The following is a 23,903-nucleotide window of genomic DNA, read 5'->3' as shown; positions in this document are numbered from 1 at the left end:
AGGGGAACACGCCGCTGCAGATCAGGGGCAAGACTGGCCAAGCTGGCTGGTGCTGCTGCGGGTGAGTTTCCCCAGATCTCGGAGCTGCCAGGTTTGGGCTCCAAACAAGGTGGAAGCAGCGTGTGCTGCGGAAGCACACGTTGGCCCAGGGTTGCCCTTTCCAAGGGCTCGGCATGCTGGGAGCTGCGCTGCTTTGAGCGTCTGCCCCCGGGATGGGGGCTGGACCCTTGGAAACCTGAGCTCTGCTGCAATCCTGGCTCTGGTTTTACCAGCCTTCATGGCCCCCTTTGGGCAGCGCCAGGCTGCGGTTCAGATTTCCCCTGGCTCCTGAAGGACGAGCTGGAGACACACAGATCAGGGCCATGAGTGTGCTGGCTCTCTGAACTCTCCCACGCTTGGTGCTGGCAGCCCTACAGGAACAAGTCCCCCAGGCCAGGTGGGACCCCAGTGGCCAGGCCCGGTTGGGGGTAATGAAAACGGGCCAGCAGCGAAGGTGGAGCCAAGCTTTCCCCAGGGGCCGCAGGGCTGGATTGGGGTTGTTGGTTCGGGCCCAGGAGGCCTAAGCTGGCAATGAGATGGAAAATCTCCATCAACGTAGCTGAGCATTTCAGACCCTCAAGCAAGAGTTGGTTTGAGTTCCCCGCTAGGGACCAGGGAACGGGGCAGAGTTCCTGGGCAGGAGAGGAATGGGGGAAGGGACATTCTTGGCTGCGGTTTAGGGAGGGAGCAGAACATATTGGACAAGCCCAAGATAATGGGGCGAGGGATGCCAGGGCAGGCTAGGCATTGGTGCATATGTCGGGGGATCCCTTCCCCTCCCTTCCAGCCCTCCGAGCATAGTCACGGAGTGGGGGCTGGTGGGTTCCCTAGCAGCACATTTCATTGATCACCTGAAATGTGCTGCTCTCTTGGGCCCGGTCAGTGGCTGGGCCCCGCTGGCCGTAGGCCGGCTCTCAAGGGCGCTCAGCAGGCTAGAGGGAGGTGGGGAAGAGAGGCCAAAGCCCAGACGCGAGTGGCCCAGGGCACAGCACAGGACTCTGACCGCGTCCCCGTTGCGGTGCCTTGTCTCCTGCAGTCTCCATCACGCACATGGAAGCCGTGCGGGAGGGCTGCCAGTCCGAGGGCCTCCGCAAGCACGGCCGCTCCTTCCCGGAGACGCAGTGCCTCACCATCGTCTTCAAGGGCCGGCGGAAGAACCTGGACCTGGCTGCCCAGAGTGAGGAGGAGGCGAAGAGGTGGGCCCGGGGGCTGAAAAAGCTGATGGCCAAGGTGGAAGCCATGAGCCAGCGAGAGAAGCTTGATCAATATCCTTTCCCTTGACCGGCAGGGTCTCCGCCCCCCTGTCCCCGTGCATGGGGCTGGGCACAGTCGCGATGGATGATGGGGAGGGGTGGCTCAGGTCTGGGGTTCCAGCCTGCTGTTAGGAGACGGGTCCGCTGCCCGGGGTCTGTCTCCTTGCACGTACCCCACGCAAACCAGGCCTGACCCAGGCCAGCAGGGTTACACCGCTGTCACTGGCCCTGAGTGCCTGGGCTCCCAGACCGTAACTGACCCTACAATGGGACCCAGCCCTGCCCTGGCCACACCACCCTCCAGCCCTGCCCCACACACCTTGCTGGGCCAAGCACGCAGCGGGACTCTCATTCATCTGCCAGGTGGGCTGGAGGGGCGGCCTGCAGAGCTGGGACTAGACCTCCTGTCCCCCAGCCTCAGGCTGATGCTTTCGCCCCACATAGCCCTGCCCACCTTGGGCTCTCAAAGCCCTAGTGATGCACCCGGAAGCAGCCAGGTGAGGCAGGGGTTGGAATCTGTTCCTGGCTGTGCCATGCCCTGGTGTAGGGCACATCCCCTCTCTGCCCCTCATGCGTCAATGGAGTGAGGACAGGGCCCCTTGTGCAAACCCTGAGCCCTGGCACGGAGGGCTCCTGCCAATAGCCAGGAAAACCCGCCACCGCCTAGCGGCTGTAGGTTTTGTACGAGCTGCACTGGGGCAATAGCTGTGTGTGAAATGACTGGATGATCTAGCGCCACCATCAGGCAGCTGCGCGGGGGCTGGGACTGCCCGGGGGCGCTGGGAGCGGGACAGCTGCTGGGGGCACAGCAGGAAGCCAGGTCTCTGCTCAAAGCCCTTGTCATTTTCACTGGCTGCAGGGTCTTTGGGTCAGGCCCTTAGAGCCGACCTCAGCCCCACCGTGCGCAAAGACTGCAGTGAACTCATCACACCTCCCAGTTCATTACAGCCCCAGGCAGGCCTGGCCTAGAGGGGGAGGGGGCACCGGGAGTCTGTCCCCCGCGTTCTTTCCTTACATCTCCTGCATCTGGATCCATGACATCCTGCACCGAGCCGACAAGAACAAGGACAACAAGATGTCCTTCAAGGAGATCAAGGACATGCTGAAGATGATCAATATTGACATGAACGACATCTACGCCTACCAGCTCTTCCAGGTACCACCCCACCCCCCGCCGCTGTGCCCGTGGTGCTCTACCCGCTACCGCGCCCCCAGGGAGCCGTGTCTCCGGTGGGAGGGGCAGGGCTGGCCTCAGGGGAAATGGGGCCCTGGCGAACTTGTTATTTGGCATCCTGGCCCCCCACCCTCCCTCCATCGGCCTGGCCCCCCCTGCCTCCCCCGGCCCCACCCATCCCTCCATCACCCCTGCCCCCCACTGCCTCCCCTGCCCCTACCCTCCCTCCATCGTCCCTGGCCCTGCTGCCTCCCCAGCCCCTCCATCCCTCCATCGCCCCTGGCCCCCACTGCCTTCCCTGCCCCCAATCATCCCTCCATCACCCCTGGCCCCCACTGCTTCCCCTGCCCCCACCCATCCCTCCATTGCCCCTGACCCCCAATGCCTCCCCCGTCCCCACTCATCCCTCCATCGCCCCTGGCCCCCACTGCCTGCCCTGGCCCCCCACCCATCATAGAATCATAGAATATCAGGGTTGGAAGGGACCTCAGGAGGTCATCTAGTCCAACCCCCTGCTCAAAGCAGGACCAATCCCCAACTAAATCATCCCAGCCAGGGCTTTGTCAAGCCTGATCTTAAAAACCTCTAAGGATGGAGATTCCACCACCTCCCTAGGTAACCCATTCCAGTGCTTCACCACCCTCCTAGTGAAAAAGTTTTTCCTAATATCCAACCTAAACCTCCCCCACTGCAACTTGAGACCATTACTCCTTGTTCTGTCATCTGCCACCACTGAGAACAGTCTAGATCCATCCTCTTTGGAAGCCCCTTTCAGGTAGTTGAAGGCTGCTATCAAATCCTCCCTCACTCTTCTCTTCTGCAGACTAAATAACCCCAGTTCCCTCAGCCTCTCCTCATAAGTCATGTGCCCCAGCCCCCTAATCATTTTTGTTGCCCTCTGCTGGACTCTCCAATTTGTTCACATCCCTTCTGTAGTGTGGGGACCAAAACTGGACGCGATACTCCAGATGTGGCCTCACCAGTGCCGAATAGAGGGGAATAATCACTTCCCTTGATCTGCTGGCAATGCTCCTACTTATACAGCCCAAAATGCTGTTAGCCTTCCTGGCAACAAGAGCACACTGTCGACTCATATCCAGCTTCTCATCCACCGTAACCCCTAGGTCCTTTTTTGCAGAACTGCTGCCTGGCCACTCGGTCTGTAGCAGTGCATGGGATTCTTCCATCCCAAGTGCAGGACTCTGCACTTGTCCTTGTTGAACCTCATCAGATTTCTTTTGTCCCAATCCTCTAATTTGTCTAGGTCCCTCTGTATCCTATCCCTACCCTCCAGCGGATCTACCACTCCTCCCAGTTGAGTGTCATCTGCAAACTTGCTGAGGGTGCAGTCCACACCATCCTCCTGATCATTAATGAAGATGTTGAACAAAACCGGCCCCAGGACCGACCCTTGGGGCACTCCGCTTGATACCGGCTGCCAACTAGACATGGAGCCGTTGATCACTACCCATTGAGCCCAACAATCTAGCCCGCAATCTAGTCCATTCATCCAATCCCTCCATCGCCCTGGCCCCGCCCCCCCACCCATCCCTCCACTGCCCCTGGCCCCAGCTGCTTCCCCCAACCCCCATCCCTCCATCACCCCTGGCCCCCACTGCCTCCCGGGGCTCTGCATCCGTCCTCCCTGGTCCCCACTGCCTCTCCCCCCATCACGCCTGGGTCCTGCTGCCTCCCCGCCATTGCCCTGAGTTCCCTTCCATGGCCTCACACCCCAGGCCCACCCCGCTCCTTGCCTCTTGACCACGGTGCCCCCCTGTAAGGTTGGTCCTGGGGAGGGCATCACAGAGGGGATGGCACCGGCTTGTGCCTCTCACCCATAGGGCCCTATATGACAAGGGCTGCATGGGCCCAGGCTGCAGAGTTCTGACCCAGGTGCAAACTTCCCCCGGCCGGGGGAGGGGCTGCTGCTGATCTAGTGTCAGTGTCTGGGATCGAGGTCTCTGGGTCGGACACGGGGACGCTTGCCCAGCACCACAGCAAGGTCCTGAGTCCAGCCAAGCCAAGTGAGGCAGAGCCTCCGATCCCACTGGCAGAAAACGGTCAGACTTGGTGCACCCACGAGCGCCTTCATCACAGGCTGCAGGGCCAGGGCCCTCCCCTGCTTCCCCCCACCCCAGCCAGCCTGTGGGCCCTACAGGCCTGGATGGAATAGAGCAGCTTGTTCCAACGGTTCCATTCCCAGCCCCACCTACGGCTGCAGCGCCAGGAACAGCTGGGTCCCATTAGGAGCTCAGGAGCAACCAGAAGTCAAGAGAGAGGGATCGGGGCGTGGGCAGGGCAGCGTCCAGGAACGGAGCCTGTTCCTTGGAATCACAAACAAAGCCAAGGAGGAGGGAGGGGCCTCAAGGCCCAGACCTGCCGCTTGGGGCCACCACTCACCCCGACACCCGCTCCTGAGATTCAGGCCGGGAAGCTCCAGCCTGCAGCTGTGTGTGTGTGGCCAGGGCTGGGATCTACAGTCCAGTTGGCTGTTTATTACCCAGGGGAGGTGGCAGCGCAGTCCATGTACTGACAAACGGGGCCAGGAGCCCTCCTTTTACCTGTCACAAGCTGCACCAGGGCCAGGTTTGATCCTGCAATACATGTGGGAGAGAACTAAGTCCGACCACCACAGTGCAGCCACCTCTGGGGTGGAACATGGCAACAGTCTGCATACACAGCCCGAGTTTAGGACAGCAAGTGAAGGAGAATCCTGTCTCCAACAGAGCGTTGGGGGAATTTGGAATTCCCCAGTCTGGCATCTGGCCAGGGCATCAGAGCTGTGAGGTCAGCAGTGGCCACAGATGACCTACAGTCGCCCCTCGTCGGGTCCCAGAGCCTGGGCTCCAACCCAAGCCCAAATGTCTACACTGTAGTTAAACAGCCCCATAGCCTGAGTGGCGGTGTTTCATTGCAGCGGAGACGTACCCTGGATGAGTCTCGCAGGACGAGGTCACTTCATTTCGTGCCCTGCCGGCTGGGCACTGGTCACACAGCCAGCGAGATGCTGTTTGTGAAATGAATCCCAGCTTGCTCTGCGGAGCTTGTCGGAGCTTGGGAGAAGGTGGGGGGTCTGAATCCAGAGTCACTCCCAGCAGTTCTTCTCAGGCACCCGCCCACAGCAGCCACTTGCCGAACCAGCTGCTTTCATCAGCACTAAACTCCATTAGAAATAACATTCCCAGCAGTGCTGGAGATCCGCATCACTGGGGGCACAGGCCTAGCGGCACCCCCGCCCTGACCAGCTGGTGCTCCGCAGGGGGCACGTCCCTCGCTGTGGCACAGTCAGTCCCTGGCCTCTGCTGAGAGTTTGCCAAGCTGTGATATTCCGCACACTTGTCCACTAGGGACCCACCAACCTCGTCTCTCACAGAGGCCAGTAGACAGCCTGCACATGGGAACCACTGAGCTGATGCAGATTTGAACCCAGGACCTAGATGTGCTGTGGCATTGAAGATCAGGCCTTGTTGTGTCAGGTGCTGCACGGACCCAGAGAGAGACAGACCCTGCTCCAAAGGGGAGCTCACAGTCTGGGGCCTGGTTGGAAAAATCCCCCCCCGTGACGCAGTTGAACTGAGAAAGGCCCTGGTGTAGACGGTGCTAGGTTGCTGGGAGGAGCCTCTTGGGAGGCGGGTCCCTCCGCTGACGGGAGAACCCCTCCGGTCGGTCCCTGAAGCAGTGTTCAGCATAGACCAGGCGAGGGGGAGGAGTCTTCCTCTCCACTGTACAGCTGGGGAAAGGCCCAGGCTGATGGGGGGGAGGGGGCAGCAGAGTTACAAGGGCTCAGAACCTGCCAAGCTCGTGGGAAACTTCAGGCCTGTGTGACTTGGCCAAGGTCACGCCACTGAGTCAGTGGCAGAGCCAGGAACTGAGCCCCAGTCTCCTGAGTCCTCGTCCAGCACCGTGGCCACACATCCACCCTTCCCCTCCAGGCCAGAGCCTGCCCTGAGCCCCCAGCCCAGCCCCACCAGTGTTCCTGCTGGCGAAGGCAGCCTGAGCACAGCGGGGCCTGGACACCAGGGGGGCAAAGGCAAGAAGCTTCTTAAGACCTGGGTCAGAGGGCTGGAGCGTGCCCCCCCCCTCCATGTTCTCACTCAGCACCACCCTGCTTCTCATGGAGCCACCTGTTCATCAGCTGAGAGCAGCTGCTTTAGCAGGGCGGGGCCTGCTAGAAACAAGCGGCAGGAGCGGGGAATTTCCACCACTGGCCGCAGCACCCTGGGGTGGTCTGTCCTTGGGCCGATGGCCAGGGCCCCTTGCTTTGCACTTGCAGAGCCCCTTCCATGTGGAGCTCTCCGGGGGATTTACCAAGGGAGGGTCAGTATCACGTCCCCACTTTGCAGAGGGTCCCTCGTGGGTCCCCTTGCTGCCCCCCCACACTGTGTTTGGGGTGTGCCGTCCCGCCGGGCGGGCGGGCTGCTGCCTGCAGGGGTGTGTGCATGATGCCAAAGCCTGTCTGGCAGGCCGGCTAAAATTGGCCCCTCACCTGGTGCTGGCCCCGAGCGCAGCAGCCTGGGCTGGGGGTACAGCTGGCTCTGGGCCGCTCTGCACGGACTAGCAGGGCAGGTTCCCCAGGGTGACTTGTGCAGCCTCCAGGCTTCAGTGCTGCTCTTGGGAGAGGTGCGGCAGCGCCCCTTCCCCGCAGGGCTTGCCTGGGCACAGCATGGTGGGTTAGGCACTAGAGCAGAGAGGAACTTCCACCCATGCACTTGGGTGCCCCGAAATCCGAGCCCGGCTCCAAACGCAGCAGCTGGAGCCCAGCCCCAGTGGGCGAGGGCCAGGAGAGCTGCGAGGGGCTGAGCACTCTGCCCAAAGGTCGCCGAGTGGCCGAGTGCCAGGCTGTAAACCCGCCTGCTCGGGACGAGCGCCAGCACGGCCGGAGCCTACTTTGCAGGGCTGGTGGACGGGGTGTGCAAGGGGCTCCGTGCAGATACAGCCCTGGGCTCTGTTCCCTGCTCTGCCACTGACTCACTGCATGACCTTGGGTCAGTCACTTCCTCCAAGTTCCCACAGCTGTAGGACATCGTAATACCCCTGCTTTGAGCATGGAGCTTCTCTCCTCCTGGGCAGGAGGAGAACCCAGGCATCCTGGCTCCCCAGCTCTGACCATCAGATCAGGCTCCTTCCTAGGAAACTCCTGAGGCTGTCCTAGGATGCGGCACCTGGTGTCAGGCCAGTTCTGACAGCCAGCAGGCAGGTTAGACTGGGCCACGGATTCACCCGCATTTCTGGGGTGGCTGGAGGTCCTGGCGAGCTGCCTCATCCACCCCAACCTGTGAGGTTATTGATACATCCCCCAGCCCGGCGCTCCGTGCAGCTGCACAGAACTCGCTCCAGAACTGAACAGCCAGGCAGCAAAGACCCCGCCTGCCCCCACCCAGCTCTGGCACTCCTGGTTGCTGTGGAAATGCCAGTCCCAGGAGCTAAACAGGGCACGGCTGGCAGGCTGCTCTGTGCTGTGCCCCTCCCCAGATTAGGTGGCCCTTGTGTGGTGTTTGTACAGGCAGACGGGTAGCTCTGGTTACAGAGGCGTGGGCAGGGCGTGGGCAACATCCTCATACAGCTCTGCTGCTGCACTTCACTGCAGCCCCCGGCTCTGCCAGCCCTGAGACCCTGCCCAGCGCTGGCAGTGCCCCTCAGCAGGGCCTTGCGGCTCCCGGCTCTGCCAGCCCTGAGACCCTGCCCAGCTCTGGCAGTGCCCCTCAGCGGGGCCTTGCGGCCCCCGCCTCTGCCAGCCCTGAGACCCTGCCCAGCTCTGGCAGTGCCCCTCAGCGGGGCCTTGCGGCCCCCCGCCTCTGCCAGCCCTGAGACCCTGCCCAGCTCTGGCAGTGCCCCTCAGCGGGGCCTTGCGGCCCCCGGCTCTGCCAGCCCTGAGACCCTGCCCAGCGCTGGCAGTGCCCCTCAGCGGGGCCTTGCGGCCCCCGGCTCTGCCAGCCCTGAGACCCTGCCCAGCTCCGGCAGTGCCCCTCAGCGGGGCCTTGCGGCCCCCGGCTCTGCCAGCCCTGAGACCCTGCCCAGCTCCGGCAGTGCCCCTCAGCGGGGCCTTGCGGCCCCCGGCTCTGCCAGCCCTGAGACCCTGCCCAGCTCCGGCACTGCCCCTCAGCGGGGCCTTGCGGCCCCCGGCTCCGCCAGCCCTGAGACCCTGCCCAGCTCCGGCACTGCCCCTCAGCGGGGCCTTGCGGCCCCCGGCTCCGCCAGCCCTGAGACCCTGCCCAGCTCTGGCAGTGCCCCTCAGCGGGGCCTTGCGGCCCCCGGCTCCGCCAGCCCTGAGACCCTGCCCAGCGCTGGCAGAGCCCCTCAGCGGGGCCTTGCGGCCCCCGGCTCCGCCAGCCCTGAGACCCTGCCCAGCTCCGGCACTGCCCCTCAGCGGGGCCTTGCGGCCCCCGGCTCCGCCAGCCCTGAGACCCTGCCCAGCTCTGGCAGTGCCCCTCAGCGGGGCCTTGCGGCCCCCGGCTCCGCCAGCCCTGAGACCCTGCCCAGCGCTGGCAGAGCCCCTCAGCGGGGCCTTGCCGCCCCCGGCTCCGCCAGCCCTGAGACCCTGCCCAGCGCTGGCAGTGCCCCTCAGCGGGGCCTTGCGGCCCCCCGGCTCCGCCAGCCCTGAGACCCTGCCCAGCTCTGGCAGTGCCCCTCAGCGGGGCCTTGCCGCCCCCGGCTCCGCCAGCCCTGAGACCCTGCCCAGCTCTGGCAGTGCCCCTCAGCGGGGCCTTGCCGCCCCCGGCTCCGCCAGCCCTGAGACCCTGCCCAGCTCTGGCAGTGCCCCTCAGCGGGGCCTTGCCGCCCCCGGCTCCGCCAGCCCTGAGACCCTGCCCAGCTCTGGCAGTGCCCCTCAGCGGGGCCTTGCCGCCCCCGGCTCCGCCAGCCCTGAGACCCTGCCCAGCTCTGGCAGTGCCCCTCAGCGGGGCCTTGCCGCCCCCGGCTCCGCCAGCCCTGAGACCCTGCCCAGCGCTGGCAGTGCCCCTCAGCGGGGCCTTGCCGCCCCCGGCTCCGCCAGCCCTGAGACCCTGCCCAGCGCTGGCAGTGCCCCTCAGCGGGGCCTTGCGGCCCCCCGGCTCCGCCAGCCCTGAGACCCTGCCCAGCTCTGGCAGTGCCCCTCAGCGGGGCCTTGCCGCCCCCGGCTCCGCCAGCCCTGAGACCCTGCCCAGCTCTGGCAGTGCCCCTCAGCGGGGCCTTGCCGCCCCCGGCTCCGCCAGCCCTGAGACCCTGCCCAGCTCTGGCAGTGCCCCTCAGCGGGGCCTTGCCGCCCCCGGCTCCGCCAGCCCTGAGACCCTGCCCAGCGCTGGCAGTGCCCCTCAGCGGGGCCTTGCCGCCCCCGGCTCCGCCAGCCCTGAGACCCTGCCCAGCGCTGGCAGTGCCCCTCAGCGGGGCCTTGCCGCCCCCGGCTCCGCCAGCCCTGAGACCCTGCCCAGCGCTGGCAGTGCCCCTCAGCGGGGCCTTGCGGCCCCCCGGCTCCGCCAGCCCTGAGACCCTGCCCAGCTCTGGCAGTGCCCCTCAGCGGGGCCTTGCCGCCCCCGGCTCCGCCAGCCCTGAGACCCTGCCCAGCTCTGGCAGTGCCCCTCAGCGGGGCCTTGCCGCCCCCGGCTCCGCCAGCCCTGAGACCCTGCCCAGCTCTGGCAGTGCCCCTCAGCGGGGCCTTGCCGCCCCCGGCTCCGCCAGCCCTGAGACCCTGCCCAGCTCTGGCAGTGCCCCTCAGCGGGGCCTTGCCGCCCCCGGCTCCGCCAGCCCTGAGACCCTGCCCAGCTCTGGCAGTGCCCCTCAGCGGGGCCTTGCCGCCCCCGGCTCCGCCAGCCCTGAGACCCTGCCCAGCTCTGGCAGTGCCCCTCAGCGGGGCCTTGCCGCCCCCGGCTCCGCCAGCCCTGAGACCCTGCCCAGCTCTGGCAGTGCCCCTCAGCGGGGCCTTGCCGCCCCCGGCTCCGCCAGCCCTGAGACCCTGCCCAGCTCTGGCAGTGCCCCTCAGCGGGGCCTTGCCGCCCCCGGCTCCGCCAGCCCTGAGACCCTGCCCAGCTCTGGCAGTGCCCCTCAGCGGGGCCTTGCCGCCCCCGGCTCCGCCAGCCCTGAGACCCTGCCCAGCTCTGGCAGTGCCCCTCAGCGGGGCCTTGCCGCCCCCGGCTCCGCCAGCCCTGAGACCCTGCCCAGCTCTGGCAGTGCCCCTCAGCGGGGCCTTGCCGCCCCCGGCTCCGCCAGCCCTGAGACCCTGCCCAGCTCTGGCAGTGCCCCTCAGCGGGGCCTTGCCGCCCCCGGCTCCGCCAGCCCTGAGACCCTGCCCAGCTCTGGCAGTGCCCCTCAGCGGGGCCTTGCCGCCCCCGGCTCCGCCAGCCCTGAGACCCTGCCCAGCTCTGGCAGTGCCCCTCAGCGGGGCCTTGCCGCCCCCGGCTCCGCCAGCCCTGAGACCCTGCCCAGCTCTGGCAGTGCCCCTCAGCGGGGCCTTGCCGCCCCCGGCTCCGCCAGCCCTGAGACCCTGCCCAGCTCTGGCAGTGCCCCTCAGCCCTGCCTGACCCCAGCACCCTCTGCTGCTCCAGTCCGGGGCTCTGCCGGTGCCGCTCGGTCCTGACCTGCAGCCCCCCTGGTCCCAGCAGGGCCTGTTGTGCTGCTGCCCTGGGCACGTCGCTGTCAATAGGATCTTGGGCCCCTTCCCTCTCTAGTACCCAGCAGCCTGACAGACCCCCTCCCTGCTGCGGGCGCTGGGCTGCCCCCCTGGGGGGGGGGGACTGGGGCTTGGGCCAGTGCCGGCTGAGTCAATAGAAGAGCTGGGGGGCATCGGATCAGCCCCCGGGGTGGGGGAAGGGAAGGTACCTGAGTGGCTGTCCAGGGGCCCGAAGGCCTGTGGATCTGCACAGCAGGGATGCCCTGGCAGCAGGAGGGCAGATGCCCCCCCCCCAGCCCTGCTCCAGCCTGTGAGGTGCCCCCAGGGAGGAGGGCAGTTCAGACTCTGGCCCTGGCTGCTGACAAGGCCCCAGCTGCCTCTCTAGCGATGTGGGCACCTGGCAACCAGGCGGAGGAAGGATGGGCCGGTTATTAGGGCACTGGCCTAGGGCACCTGGGTTCGAGGCCCTGCTCTGCCACAGACTCCCTGTGTGCCTTGCGCAGGCATGTAGCCTCTCGGTGCCTCAGTTCCCCCTCTGAGCCGGGGGGAAGGGGGGGCGCTGCCCTGCCTCCCAGGGCTGCGTGGCTGTAAGGACATCAGGCTGCAAGTGCCCCAGACCCGCCAGGCTCCTCTCCCAGCACCCAGCGGTGTGGTTGTGTCCGGTCCAGCCCCCAGCCCCTTTCCCTCGGGCAGGGCAGTGGGGCTCCAGCGGCCCCACTTTGAGCCCAGGTCACGGCACAAGGGCTGCAGGGGCTGTTCACTGCGTCTGAGCCTGGGCTTCCTGTCCCCCAGGAGTGCGACAAGTCCAGCAACGACCGGCTGGAGGAGCACGAGATCGAGGAGTTCTGCACCCTGCTGATGAAGCGGCCCGAGCTGGAGGAGCTGTTCCACCGCTACTCGGGGCAGGACCTCGTGCTGTCGGCCAAGGAGCTGGGGGCCTTCCTGCAGGACCAGGGCGAGGCGGCCGACCTGGTGCACGCCCACCGGATCATCCAGACCTATGAGCTCAGCGAGAAAGGTAGGTCCCCCCGCGAGCCCCAGCTTGGTGCTTTAGCCCCTGTTCTACTGCAGGGCTCCCTTGGGTGCCTGTCTGGCCGCCTGGCCGTTGTGCCTAGTCCGACCCTGCAAAGAGCCAGCCAGGAAGGAGAGGCGGATACAGTCTCTGGGGCCCTTCAGGCCTTGGGCCTGGTACCACTGCGCCGTGGCGGTGGGTTCTGCACGGCCCAGTAGAAGCTGGGCTGAGAATTGACAAACTCAGCTCACAGAGGGAAGAGCCTTGGCAGGGCAGGTTTCCATGGGGATTCCCAGCTGTGCGACACGGGGACTCCTGATGGCGCATGGTGGAGACGCTCCCGGGTCTCAGGGCGGGTCCAAACCCCATTGCTGCTCCTGATTAACAAACGTCGGTTTTAAACCAGTGCCGCTTCTGTGCACACCCGAATGTCAGTGTCTGCAGGTTCTTCTGCCTCCGGGGGCAGCTGCTTAGCTCCGTTCTGCAGCCCCGACAGACGGAGACGTGGTCTAGTGGTTATAGCAGCGGGCTGGGCATCAGGACACCTGTTTTTTTCCCGTATCCTGGGGGGAACCTCTGGTGGTTACAACAGGGGAACGGGCAGTCGGACTTCTGGGTACTGTCCCTGGCTCTGCCACTGACTCGCTGCAAGACCTTGGACAAGTCAGGTCCTCACTCTGTGCCTCAGTTTCCCCATCTGTCAGGGGGGTGGTGAAGGTTAATCCCGTCAAAGGTGCTATACAACCTGGCTGGCCTGCACCGTGGGTGTGATGGCTAACCCGAGCTGGGGCAAGTGGGTTATAGCAGAAATCAGGCCTGGATTGAAGGGGAACGGTGAGGGATGGAGCAGCAGGGTCAGGAGCAGAGGCCGGTGCAATGGGCAGAAAGCCAGTGCGATGGCGGGGAGCGGGGCCTGCCCCAGAAGGCAGCTGGCATCCCCAGAGCCCAGCCTGGCAGCCCCTCCCTGAGCTGGCTGGAACTGGCCGGAGATGGTTGTGGGGTCTAACTGGTCTAGCAGGTGTGGGGCCGCAGGGGAGCCCCCTCCCAGGTGCAGCGGGTGCTCCCTGGTCCCTGCTTCGCAGCCTCAGGCGTGAGTTCTTCTCTCTCTGGTACTGAGTGGCCCAAAGCAGCCCTGCCCTGGCCCAGGACACCCCGAACCTCAGGGCTGGGTCGGGTCCGCCTGGCCCCTCTGTCTGGAACGGCTGGTTCAGCTAGACAGGGCCAGGCGCCAGCCCCGTGCAAACACCCCTGAACTCCGCCAGGCCTCCTCCTGGGAGCCCGTCTGGGTCCAGTGCGGCTCGGAGAGCCTGGAGGGCCGTGCTGTGCGATCACAGTGAGGAAGTGTAAGTGGGGTCCTGGGGGGGTTCGCCTGCTCCTGCAGCATGGGGGGGTCACTGGCAGGATTATCCGGGTGTGTCTCACTTCATCATTCCCCTGGCATTGCACCATTGCCTGGCGCCCCTCGGCTCCCGGTCTCTGCCTGTGGCACACACTAGTTCATTGACTTTGGTCTCGTTTCAGTGTGTGGGGGCTGGGAGGGCTTGGTGGCCCGTGCCCTGGTGGCCCCTCTGGCTTTACCTCTGTGCCTCTGTGACTGTGAGGAGCTGTCGTGGGCTGGGCGGGCAGGAGCGCCCATGGACGATCCAGACTGTGGGGGCTGAGATCGGGCCCAGAGGCAGCTGGACTTTCCAGGCTGGGAGCCGTTCTATGCTGCCAGGCAGAGGCTGGGAACCCTTGGGGTAACACTGCCTTCTCGGCCTTGTCTGCGCGGTCTCAGCCATGCGCGTTGCAGCCAGCTTTACCCCATTACTAGCTAACTTGCCTGAACTCTGTGGCTGTGTAAACGGGCTGCAGCAATAAACATCCCTGGACTCCGAGGAGGTTCGGATCCGGATCCGTATTTTGCATCCCAGCCCCTGCAAAAGCGCTCATAGAACCGGAGAGCCGGAGAAAAGATCTTCGTTGTGGGACAAGCTGCAGCGTATCTGAGGCCTTGAGATTCCAGTCCCTCTGCACCAATGCACACTGCGCCCTAGCCTGCCCTTGCCCTCTCCGCTGTTGGTTTGCCGTGGTGCGGCGCTCAGGGACTGACTGCGCTGGGATTTTCTCTGCATTTCCCATGTTATGAGCACGGTTGCACTGGGGCTTTAGACCCAGATCTGAACCTCCTCTGAGCCCAGGGGAGTTTAGACCCAGGGTTTTGCTGCAGCCCATGACACAGCTGGGGCCAGTCACGCAATAGGGCTAGAACTGAGGGAGATTCTAGTGGCCCAACTGTGCTGTAGTTTACCGGGGGGGCGGGGGGAGGAAATCAGGGGTAATTCCACTGTGGTCAGCGGAGCCACATCCGCGGGTAAGGGAACTCTGCTGAGGTTTTGCATGTGGTTTGGCAGCGCTTCGTTATGCTAATCGCAGCTGAAGCAATCCCAGAAGCCCCACTCCAGCATTCCCTGATTGTGTCTCTCGCATCTTTCCTGTTCCTCTCAGACCGATTGTGCTCCCTGCTGGCACAGGGTGCCTCACTTCCTGTGCTGACCCCTGAATGCCCCCGGACTCCACCCTCGCCAGCTGGGCTAACTCAGGCTGCGTCTGACCCTGCCCAGGGCGATTGGTAAACAATTGTGTCCAGGATGGCTGATGAGCAATAAGGAAAAGGAAACCAAGTGGCCTGAGGCGGGGGTGGTGAAGGGCCTGGGGGCTGCCTCGGGGAGCTGGCACGGCAGCAGCGTTAGACAATCTCAGCCTAGATTTGTAAAACTCTCCAGTGGCTCCATTGCTGCTAACTCGAGATCCAGACACCTGCCATGGCTGGGGCAGAGGACTCTGGGGCTGAGCCTCCTTGGGGTAGATGCTGATCAGGACACTAGAAACGCATAGACAGCTGGACAAATGGAGGCCCCATGACAGAGCTCTCAGCCCGGGCCGCCCTGTGCGAATGCACGGCTGACAGAAATCACCCCCCAGCCTGTGCCTGATCTCAACCCCAGCACTTTTCACTGCTTCCTAGTCTACTCCCCATGGGAGGGACATGGCGCCAGAGTGTGCGCGAGAGGGGAATGCGATACAGCTGGGCAAACTGAGGCACAGAGTGGGCGAGGGGACATGTCCAAGGCCGCACAGCGAGACTGCAGCAGAGCCAGAGAGAACCCAGGTCCTAGTGCCAAGTTCTAGCTGGTACAGACCACACCCCCTCATGGAGCTGGGCACAGGGCCTGGGATTCCTGCCACCCCAGCCCCTACTTTAGCGCCCACAATCCCTGTCCCAGCCAGGGTCGAATCAGGACTCCCAGGCTCTAACCCCTAGGCTTGCTAACCCCTGAGGGTTCCAAATGGGGGTGAGAGGCTTCGGCAGCCTGAAATTCCCGGCATGGACACGTTGCCCTGTGCGGACCCTAGGCCCAAAATCTGGGGCGGAGCCTTTAAAGAGCCCCTGGAAATGTGGTCCCTGCAGCCAAGCAGCACGACCGCATGATGCTGGATGGGTTCATGATGTACCTGCTGTCTGCGGCTGGTGACATCCTGAACCAGGAGCACACCAACGTCTACCAGGACATGAGCCAGCCCCTCTGCCATTACTTCATCTCCACCTCCCACAACACCTACCTGACCGACAATCAGATCGGGGGGGCCAGCAGCACAGAAGCCTACATCAGGTAAGGGGGCCGGGCAGAACATGGGGAACTGGCAGGGTCGGGGGGTATCGAGACCCATCTGGAGGGAGGTGTGCCAGCATGGGGGTCATCTTTGCCATGGCAGAGAGGTGGCCTAGACTAGAGCATAGGCCTGGTCCTGCTGAAGCACAGCAGCGCTGGTGGCCAACAGCCATGCTGGGCGCTTCCCCAGAAGGGATAAGTCTCTGACTGTCTGACAATATTCATCTGCAGGAATTCCTGCCTGACCCCAGCCAGGGAGCAGCCTGTGCCCTGAAGCATGAGGGCTAAGAGGTCTTATCACTTTTACCCCAGCTGCTTGCTGCAGATTCTTTTTTCCGTTGATTTTGGTGTCTATAGGGCCTGTGTCCTGAATGCAGCATAATAGGAGGCTTGTCAGAGAGCACAGCTCTGTGGGGACTCCCCCTGCAGGGGACTCCGGGGTGGATCTCGGGGTGTGAAACCCCCAGTGGAGGGGAGCAGTGCAACAGGGGCAGAGGGAACTGCAACCCTGAGGCTGCAGGAGCAGCTGCTGGTTGATTTGGGGCACAATGGGGAGGGTTCCCTGTGTCCCTCCTGCACCAGCCCTGGTATTGGGAGATGAGGGTTTGGCACAAAGTGATTTACTCCACTAACATCCTGCAGCAGTGAGTTCCACAGGGTAACTGTCTCTCTCTCTTTCTCTCTCCCCCTCCACCTGCACCTCCCTCCCTGACATGCTCCAGTGAGACCCCACTCTCACTTTCTGGCAATGGCCAAGCCCCACACTGTGCTACAAGTTCTACCCTCCCCGTGCCAGGGTTTGCCTTTGTTCTTACCCCTAAGACAAATCCCTGAAGCAGGGCTGTGCTCCCTCCTGAGCTAGCTCTTTTTCCTGGCAGGCCCTTCCTCTAGCTGTCCCGTGCTGAACTGGAGCTAGATGAGACCCACCTGATCTGGCAGGCAGGGTGAGTCAGCAGAATAGCTCTGCACCTCCCATAGGCTTCTAAAACTCCTTGCCCAGTTCCATCTCCCCGCTTTGCCTTTCCGCTGCCCGCTTGGAGCCTGTTGTGCAGGACCTGTTTGCAAAGCACCTCGCCATATCCAGGCCCTACTCAGACTGCTCCGAGCTGTGTCCTGCACCAGGCTCCCGGCAGGGTAAAGCAGGATGTCGATGGAGGATCAGGCCCCTCACTAGCTCAGCATTAACAGCCAAACTGCACTGCCTCGGGGGGGAGCCGTTCTCTGGGAGAGCATCATGACCACAGGGCAGGGGCCAGGCCAGGGCTGCCTGGGGAGGCTCAGGGCCCAGCTGCGCTGGAGTCTCTGGACTCGTCCTAAGGACACGAGGTGGCAGTTTGCTGTGCCAGCCCCTGGCTGAACCGTGCCATCCCCGTCAGGGCGTTCATGGAGGGCTGCCGCTGCGTGGAGCTGGACTGCTGGGAGGGCTCCAACGGGGAGCCCATCATCTACCATGGCCACACCCTGACCTCCAAGATCCTCTTCAGGGACGTCATCGAGATCATCCGGGACTACGCCTTCAAGGTGAGCGCCGTGGCGGGCTGGCGGCGGGCACAGGGCCCAGCTCTGCCGCAGCAGGAGGGGACTGGAGTTTGCACCAATGTGCTTCTTGCCCCTCCGTCCACAGCTGCCTGGTGACCACCAGCCGTGGAGCTGAACCCTGCTCCCACCCACACGGGTGGGAGTTTTGCCCCTGACATCAGTAGGGCCAGAGCTCGGCCCGTGGGATCCCACGCTCAGCCCATAGCAGGGGGCTGGTGTCAGTCTGTGGACCCTGTTGTGGTGTCCTGCCTAGGCTGGTCTGCCTGGGAAGGGGGCGGGGCCCAGTCCCGCGCGGCACTGTCCCTGACCCCCACTCTATCTCCCCAGCACTCCTCGTACCCTGTGATCCTGTCCCTGGAGAATCACTGCGGGCCGGAGCAGCAGGTGACCATGGTTCGGCACATGAAGGCCATCTTGGGGGACATGCTGCTGACCCAGACGCTGGATGGGCAGGTCCCCAAGGAGCTCCCGTCACCAGAGGTAACACCCCTGGTAATTCCCGCGGGAGGGGGAGGGATCCCCGGGCAGCACTCCCATGGACTCCTGCAGGGGGGATGCTCAGAGCGGGGACCCAGAGCCCCAAGCTCCATGCTTTCATCACACGGACATCCCTGGGCGCTGCCTTCCTCCATCCCCTGCCCCCTGGGCTCCTTGGACCACACGGTGGGGCAGTCAGCCCCTGGGAAGGGAGGGCGTTGGGCAGGGGACAGAGCTCTGACATGGGCTGTCCTCTCCTGCAGCAACTGAAAGGGAAGATCCTGGTGAAAGGGAAGAAGCTGCCAGACCTGGTGTGTGACCCCGAAAACATGAGCTTCCTCTCCGACAACCCCGAGGAGGAGGAGGAGGAGGAGGAGGAGGAAGAGGAGAGGGTGCTGCGGAGAGAGCACAGGAGGGTAAGGGGGTAACGTGGACCAGCCTCTCGTGGGACTGCGGGGTCCCAGAACTCGGGGCTGGCCCCCAAGTGGTGTGGATTGTGCTGCTGCAGCAGGCAGGCGCCCGCCGTCCATCCCCGGGGCACAGAGAGATCGGGTGCGGCACTGAAGCCAAAGCTTTGGTGCGTGACCCCAGCTCAGCTGGAGCCTGGGGGGCGACCGCCCCCTGGGACGGGCTGGCAGCACCCCTGAGATCTCAAAGCCACCGTGAAAAGGGTACAGGGGGGCTTGCAGCCAGTTCGCTGCCTTCTCCCTGGCCTCAGTGTTGAGATAGACACCGCGTTCGCTGCCTCTCGGTGGGGCTCTCTCTCACTCCCCCTCACCCACCTACTCCCAAGAAAGCTGCCCTGTCTGTAGCTGCCCCTGCCCCATGGCCGGATTTCCAGAAAAATTCCCTTTCAGGAGAACCGCAGGAAGGTTTCAGCTTGCTGCCTGCCTGGCCGGCTCTTGTCAATTGCGCTGGTTGCCCGGTTCTCAGACCACATCTCCACTACAGAGCCTGGGCAGGCCTAGCCCCCTCGTGCAGACAGAGGGAGGGAGGAGTTCTGCCTGGGCAGTAACACCACCTCCCTGGATGACGCTCGCTGTGCAGACCAGGGCTGCGTCTCCACTACGGGTTTTGCAGGCCTAGCGGTGTCAGTTGTGGGGTGGTTTTCTCACACTTCTAGCCGACACAGCTGTGCCAGCATGAGTGAGGAGTGTAGTGTAGACCAGACCCCGGCTTCCCCACCTTCCCCCAGCCTGGCTGCTGGACAGGCAGAGAGCTGGGCGCACAGCCTCTGGCAGCTCGCCTGGATGGCTCTTGGCAATTTCATTTTCTGCAGGGAGAAGGTGAAATTGAGACGCGCCATGTGGCGGGCAGGGCAGAGCTGCATTTCTATTTTGCTGATGGGGGGGATTTGGGCGGGGGGGCAAAATGGACATTTTTCCTGTGGAAAATTTCCGTTTTGTGGCAAGGGGATTTTCTGTTGGAAATTCATTCTGGTGGAAACTTCCTGACTGGCTCTCCTCAGGACAGACGAGCCGGAGTGGCTGTGAACTGTTCTGAGCATCGGGGGCTGCCCGGCTGCCCTGTCCCAGCTCAGTCCCTTCCGACCAGCTCTGTGCATGAACAGCTGCTCTGGAATAGCCTCCTGTACCAGTCTTGCCCAGCTGTACTCCCTGACCTGTCGCAGGGCGTCAATCGCCTGGGCTGGCGCAGGATCCAACTTCCTGGTCTTTGGAAAGCCCTCGTAGGCGCGAAGGAATAAGCTCCCGCTCCCTGCAGGGAGAGAAGGCTGCTTTCCCTACTGATTGTAGGATCTGCTGTCTGCAGGAAGCAATGCCGGTTACTCACATTTGTTCCTGTGGCTTTGGGCTGAATCTACATTCCCAGGAAGTGGTGGTAGATGGGGCTTTTCCCGCAGAGCCCCCGCTGGCACAATGCCTTGGGCGAGTGCCAGGAGGCGCTGGGCTGCTGTCTTCGGCTCAGACAGAAACCCCAGGTGCTAGCACGTAGGGCCATGAAAGGTGCCATGGGGTTTTCCAGTTCGGGGGGGTTAATGGCCTGGCCAGGCCACACCCTCCTGCTGGTTCATCTGGAGTCTGTTGCTCCCTGTCCCACTGCTGTGCCGGGTTGCTGAGCGCTGTGCACCGCAGGGGTGGGTGACCTGGCTGCTGTCTGGGGAGGGTCTGTAAAGGTGGGGGCTGCGGTGCAGGCTGGCTGGGGAGAAGGGAGCTCATGGAGCCGGGTCAGTTGTTGGCCGGGGGCTGTGGACTCGGCCGGGCCAGGAGCTGGTGGAGGGAATCCCAGGGCCGGCGACCAGTGGCTGTGAGGGCAGCGGCAAAGCGTGCAGTATTCCCATCCCACCGCCTCGGGCAGGGCCTGAGACCGCTGGTTTCTGCTCCCCCCACTCCTGAAACGACACTTTCTGTTCTCTTCCAGTCGTCCCATTCGCTGCAGGAGATCAGGCCGCTCCAGGTGAGCGCTCCCGGCAGGTCTCTGGGTGGGACGGTAGGACTGACCCCGTCCCCTCTTGCACCGCACTGCATGTCTGTACGGGGCTGCCCCCTGGGCCCAGGTTGGGGTGGGGTTGGCGCGTCTTAGGGCCGGTGCTCTGTTGCTGTCCTGGCCGGGTGGCTGGCCCCATGGCCAGGCCTGAGCTGGCGTCTCTCAGGACTGAGGGCTGCCGACTCCTAGCTGAGCCCCTCCTGCCTCTCCCTCCCCCAGAAGACTCACCCCTAGCGGGCCCCAGTCCTCTGCCCGCTGCTGCCATGGGTCCCTGGGCCCCGTCGCCTGGCCCGAGGGCCACTCTTGGTGCTCACTGGGGTTTCTCTCGGAGGGCCCTGGCCTGGGAGGTGCTCAGCTCCCTGCGCTCACGTGGACGCCGATGGGAGTTGGGTGCCCAGCACCTGCAGCGGGATGTTGGGTGGGGGGTGTAGCACCAGCAGGACACAGTCGGGGGCTCAGCTAAGCACCCGAGGTGCTGAAAGGTCCCAGCTGAGGGCTGCTGGCGGGACGTCCCGGGGAGAACGGCTGCAGCAGCGACCCCATCGCTGTGTGTGCTCCCCGGCAGGCGAAGGACGCTGCGCAGCTCTCCCAGGAGCTCTCCGACCTGGTGGTGTACTGCCAGGCCGTCCCCTTCCAGAGCCTGGAGCAGGCCCTCAGGAGCCAGCAGCCCGGTCAGATGTCCTCCTTCAGCGAGAGGAAGGCCAGGAAGCTCATCAAGGAGTCAGGTAAGGTTGGGGGAGGGGCAGACAGACTGGGTTCTTCGGGTCTTAGAGCGACTCCAGCCAGCCGGTGGGTGCTGGGCCTCGGTAAGGATGGCAGGCTCGGGCCCCAGGGCAGGGGCTTTGCAGGTTGGGCTGCACTGGGTCACACTGGGCTGGCCTGGATCCTCTTGGTGTTCTGCCCTGGGCCAGCCTGGGCTCCGTGGGGCAGGGCTGGCCTGGATCAGACTGGGATCCAGTGCATTAGATGGGGTGGATTGCACTGAGCTGAAAGAAGAGCTCAAAGACTAGGTCGGAGGGAGCTGGGTTAGACCGGCTCTGGTTGCCGTGAGCTGGGGTCAGGCAGGCCTGGGACCCACTGGACCCAGCAAGCTTCCTGCTGTCTGAGCACGGAGCCGACCTGCTGCAGTAGTGGGGAGCTCTCCTCTTCCCTGGATGCTTTTCATCCCTCTGCTCTGAGCTGTGCTGGGGAAGGGGGAGGGGACCCTGCAGAGACCTGTCCGGGGCACTGGGCTGGCCCAGCACTGCAGATAACAGCCGAGATGTTCCAAAAGGGCCGGAGGGCTCGGGCTCAGCATTTCCTGAAAACTGGCCCCCTGATTGTTAAGTGGCATCTGTGTCAGGTGCTGTACAGACACAGGGCCCAGACGATCCCTGCCCCAAGGAGCTCCTGCTCGCAGCTGCACAATCTCAGGTGTCTTCTGTTGGGCTCCCAAGATCACTGGTCTCTTGACCTGGCCAGCAGCCCCAGCTGGGTGATACGGGCTCACTCTGCCTGGCTCTGGTAGTCCAGGGAGGAGCTGACCTGCACTCTCAGCCCCGCTAACAGGCAGCTGCTTTCCCCTGCTGCAGGGAACAGCCTGGTCCGGTACAATGCCCGGCACCTGAGCCGCATCTACCCCTTGGGGCTGAAGATGAACTCTTCAAACTACAACCCCCAGGAGATGTGGAACGCCGGCTGCCAGCTAGGTGAGAAGGCCCCACCTGTGCCTCAGTTTCCCCATCTGTAGCACTGGAATAATGATACTGGCCTCCTTTGTGCTGTGCAGAGAGGGGAGGGGCCCAAAAAGGCCATAGTGAGGGTTACTGGGGAGGGGGCTGAATGGGGCACCAGGCACAGCCCCTCACGGGAAGGAGTTGGGATGGGTGTTAAGGGAAGGGTGCCACCTCCTGGTTCTCCTTCCTAGCCAGTGTCCCCGAGGGCCTAGCCAGGGCATGGCCCCGTGACTGTCTGCAATCCAGGATAAGGGCCCTGCTCCATGTCACCCTCCCGTCCTGTGGGCACAGATCCAGCCCTCCAGCCCAGGGGGACTCACGGGAGAGCCTGGGGCCTGGGGCACCGACATGGGGCCCTGCTGTGAGCCGCAGCAGCCGCCCCCCAAAGGCCACGCGGCGACAGGCTGTGCTCGTCCCACGCGGGGAGACTGGAGCTCTCGCACGGGGCGGGTTACACAGCCCCTGTGAGCAGTGACGGGCGGGCAGGGGGCCCCGAGGGAAACCTCTGGGCCCAGAATGGCCTCCTGGCTCCAGGCCAGTATATCGGCTCCCCCTTCCCCTTCCCCTCCCCGGCACCTCCAGCCCCCACCCGTGTACGTGGCTCCCCCGGACCCTCCCCTGGCACCACCAGCCCCCACCCATATATGCTGGCTCCCCCTCCCCTGGCACCGCCAGCCCCCGCCCGTGTACATGGCTCCCCTGGACCCTGCCCAGCCCCCACCTGTGTACGCGGCTCCCCCAGACCCTGCCCTGCCCTGGCACTACCAGCCCCCGCCCGTGTTCACGGCTCCCCCGGACCCTGCCTGTATAAACCCGCCTGCTCTGTGCTTCCTTTCGAAGTGGCTCTCAACTTCCAGACCCCCGGCTGGGAGATGGATCTGAACCATGGGCGGTTCCTGGTGAATGGGCGCTGTGGCTACGTGCTGAAGCCCAACTTCCTGCGGAACCGCCAGGCCTCCTTCGACCCCGAGAGTGGGCAAGGGCCCGGCCCCAGAGCCACCCTGCTGCTGGTCAAGGTGCAGGGGGTGGGGCATGCGTGGGCGGGTGTCTGCAGGGGCTGTAGGTGCCCGTGCCACATGGCTGGTGGGTGTGCGAGGAGCGTGTGCCGGGGGAGGGGCTGTGGTCCCAGCAGGCTCAGAGCTGCCAATGCCGGAGGCCTGGGCACTGCTCAGCCTGTTCCCATCCCCCACGCCTAGGCCAGCTTTGCTGCAGCCCCTGTTCCAGCTTCCCCAGGGAGGGGGATGGTGCATCCAGTGAGGGGCCCATCCCCCCACCCCGCTCTAAACCCGCCTCCCCCCGCAGGTGATCACGGCCCAGCAGCTCCCCAAGTTGAACAACAAGAAGAACTCCATCGTGGACCCCTTCGTGCGCGTGGAGATCCACGGCGTGCGAGCCGACTGCAGCAGTAAACAGACCGAGTACAAGCTCAACAACGGTGAGTGGGTCCCAGCCCGTGGCACCATGTGATCCTGGGGGTGGGGTCCGGCCAAGCTAAGCAGAGGAGACCTGCAGGGACAGCCGGAGAGCTGCAGGCGGCGGTGCCGGTGGCTCAGCAGGGGGCGCTGTTCTCTGCTCGTCAGCACCCCAAGGAGCTGGGCAGGAGGGGAGTCGGGCCCCTTGGCCTCTCCTGGGTCAGCCCAGCTGGCAGAACCGCTCCCGGAAGCAGAATGCGTGAGCGCTAGAGCGTGCTAATGACCCCGGGCCCCCCTCCCCTGATAGTGCTGGAGTCCACAGTGCCCCCTGCAGGGTGAGCGTGAGAAAACCCCTCCCCTGCTGTCCTGCCCTGCTGGGGAGGAGGCCTGCTAGTCAGCTGCTGTGTTTCTCCCCAGAGGTGGCTGTTTCTTAGTGCTGGGGCCTTCCCCTACTGCCTGGGGAGGGATCTCTAGGTCAAGGCAGGGGCAGTGGGTGGGCGAAGCACTACCTGCCCTGTGGACAGCAAGGATTTCAGGCTGTTAAATCAATGATTGAGCAGGGGGGTGGGAGCAGAAATTATTTGGGGCCACAGCTACAGGGCA

General features: G+C 64.2%; 1 protein-coding gene across 1 annotated transcript in view; it reads left to right on the top strand.

Annotated features, from left to right (window-relative positions):
• The window catches only part of PLCD3 (phospholipase C delta 3), a 56,285-nt gene that overhangs the window by 30,790 nt on the left and 1,592 nt on the right, over positions 1-23,903 (top strand). The window contains exons 3-14 of the mRNA XM_065422839.1: positions 1,076-1,304; positions 2,319-2,448; positions 11,840-12,065; positions 15,511-15,712; positions 17,089-17,233; positions 17,579-17,731; positions 17,992-18,144; positions 20,108-20,135; positions 20,728-20,898; positions 21,745-21,861; positions 22,729-22,904; positions 23,191-23,323. Coding sequence (XP_065278911.1) covers positions 1,076-1,304; positions 2,319-2,448; positions 11,840-12,065; positions 15,511-15,712; positions 17,089-17,233; positions 17,579-17,731; positions 17,992-18,144; positions 20,108-20,135; positions 20,728-20,898; positions 21,745-21,861; positions 22,729-22,904; positions 23,191-23,323 — 1,863 coding nt within the window. The remainder of the gene's footprint in view (positions 1-1,075; positions 1,305-2,318; positions 2,449-11,839; positions 12,066-15,510; positions 15,713-17,088; positions 17,234-17,578; positions 17,732-17,991; positions 18,145-20,107; positions 20,136-20,727; positions 20,899-21,744; positions 21,862-22,728; positions 22,905-23,190; positions 23,324-23,903) is intronic.

Source organism: Emys orbicularis, chromosome 25, assembly GCF_028017835.1.
Source record: "Emys orbicularis isolate rEmyOrb1 chromosome 25, rEmyOrb1.hap1, whole genome shotgun sequence".
In the NCBI taxonomy this organism is placed as follows: Eukaryota; Metazoa; Chordata; order Testudines; family Emydidae; genus Emys; species Emys orbicularis.
The sequence above is the reverse complement of the archived record's forward strand: the minus strand, read 5'-3'. Positions and strand labels throughout refer to the sequence as shown.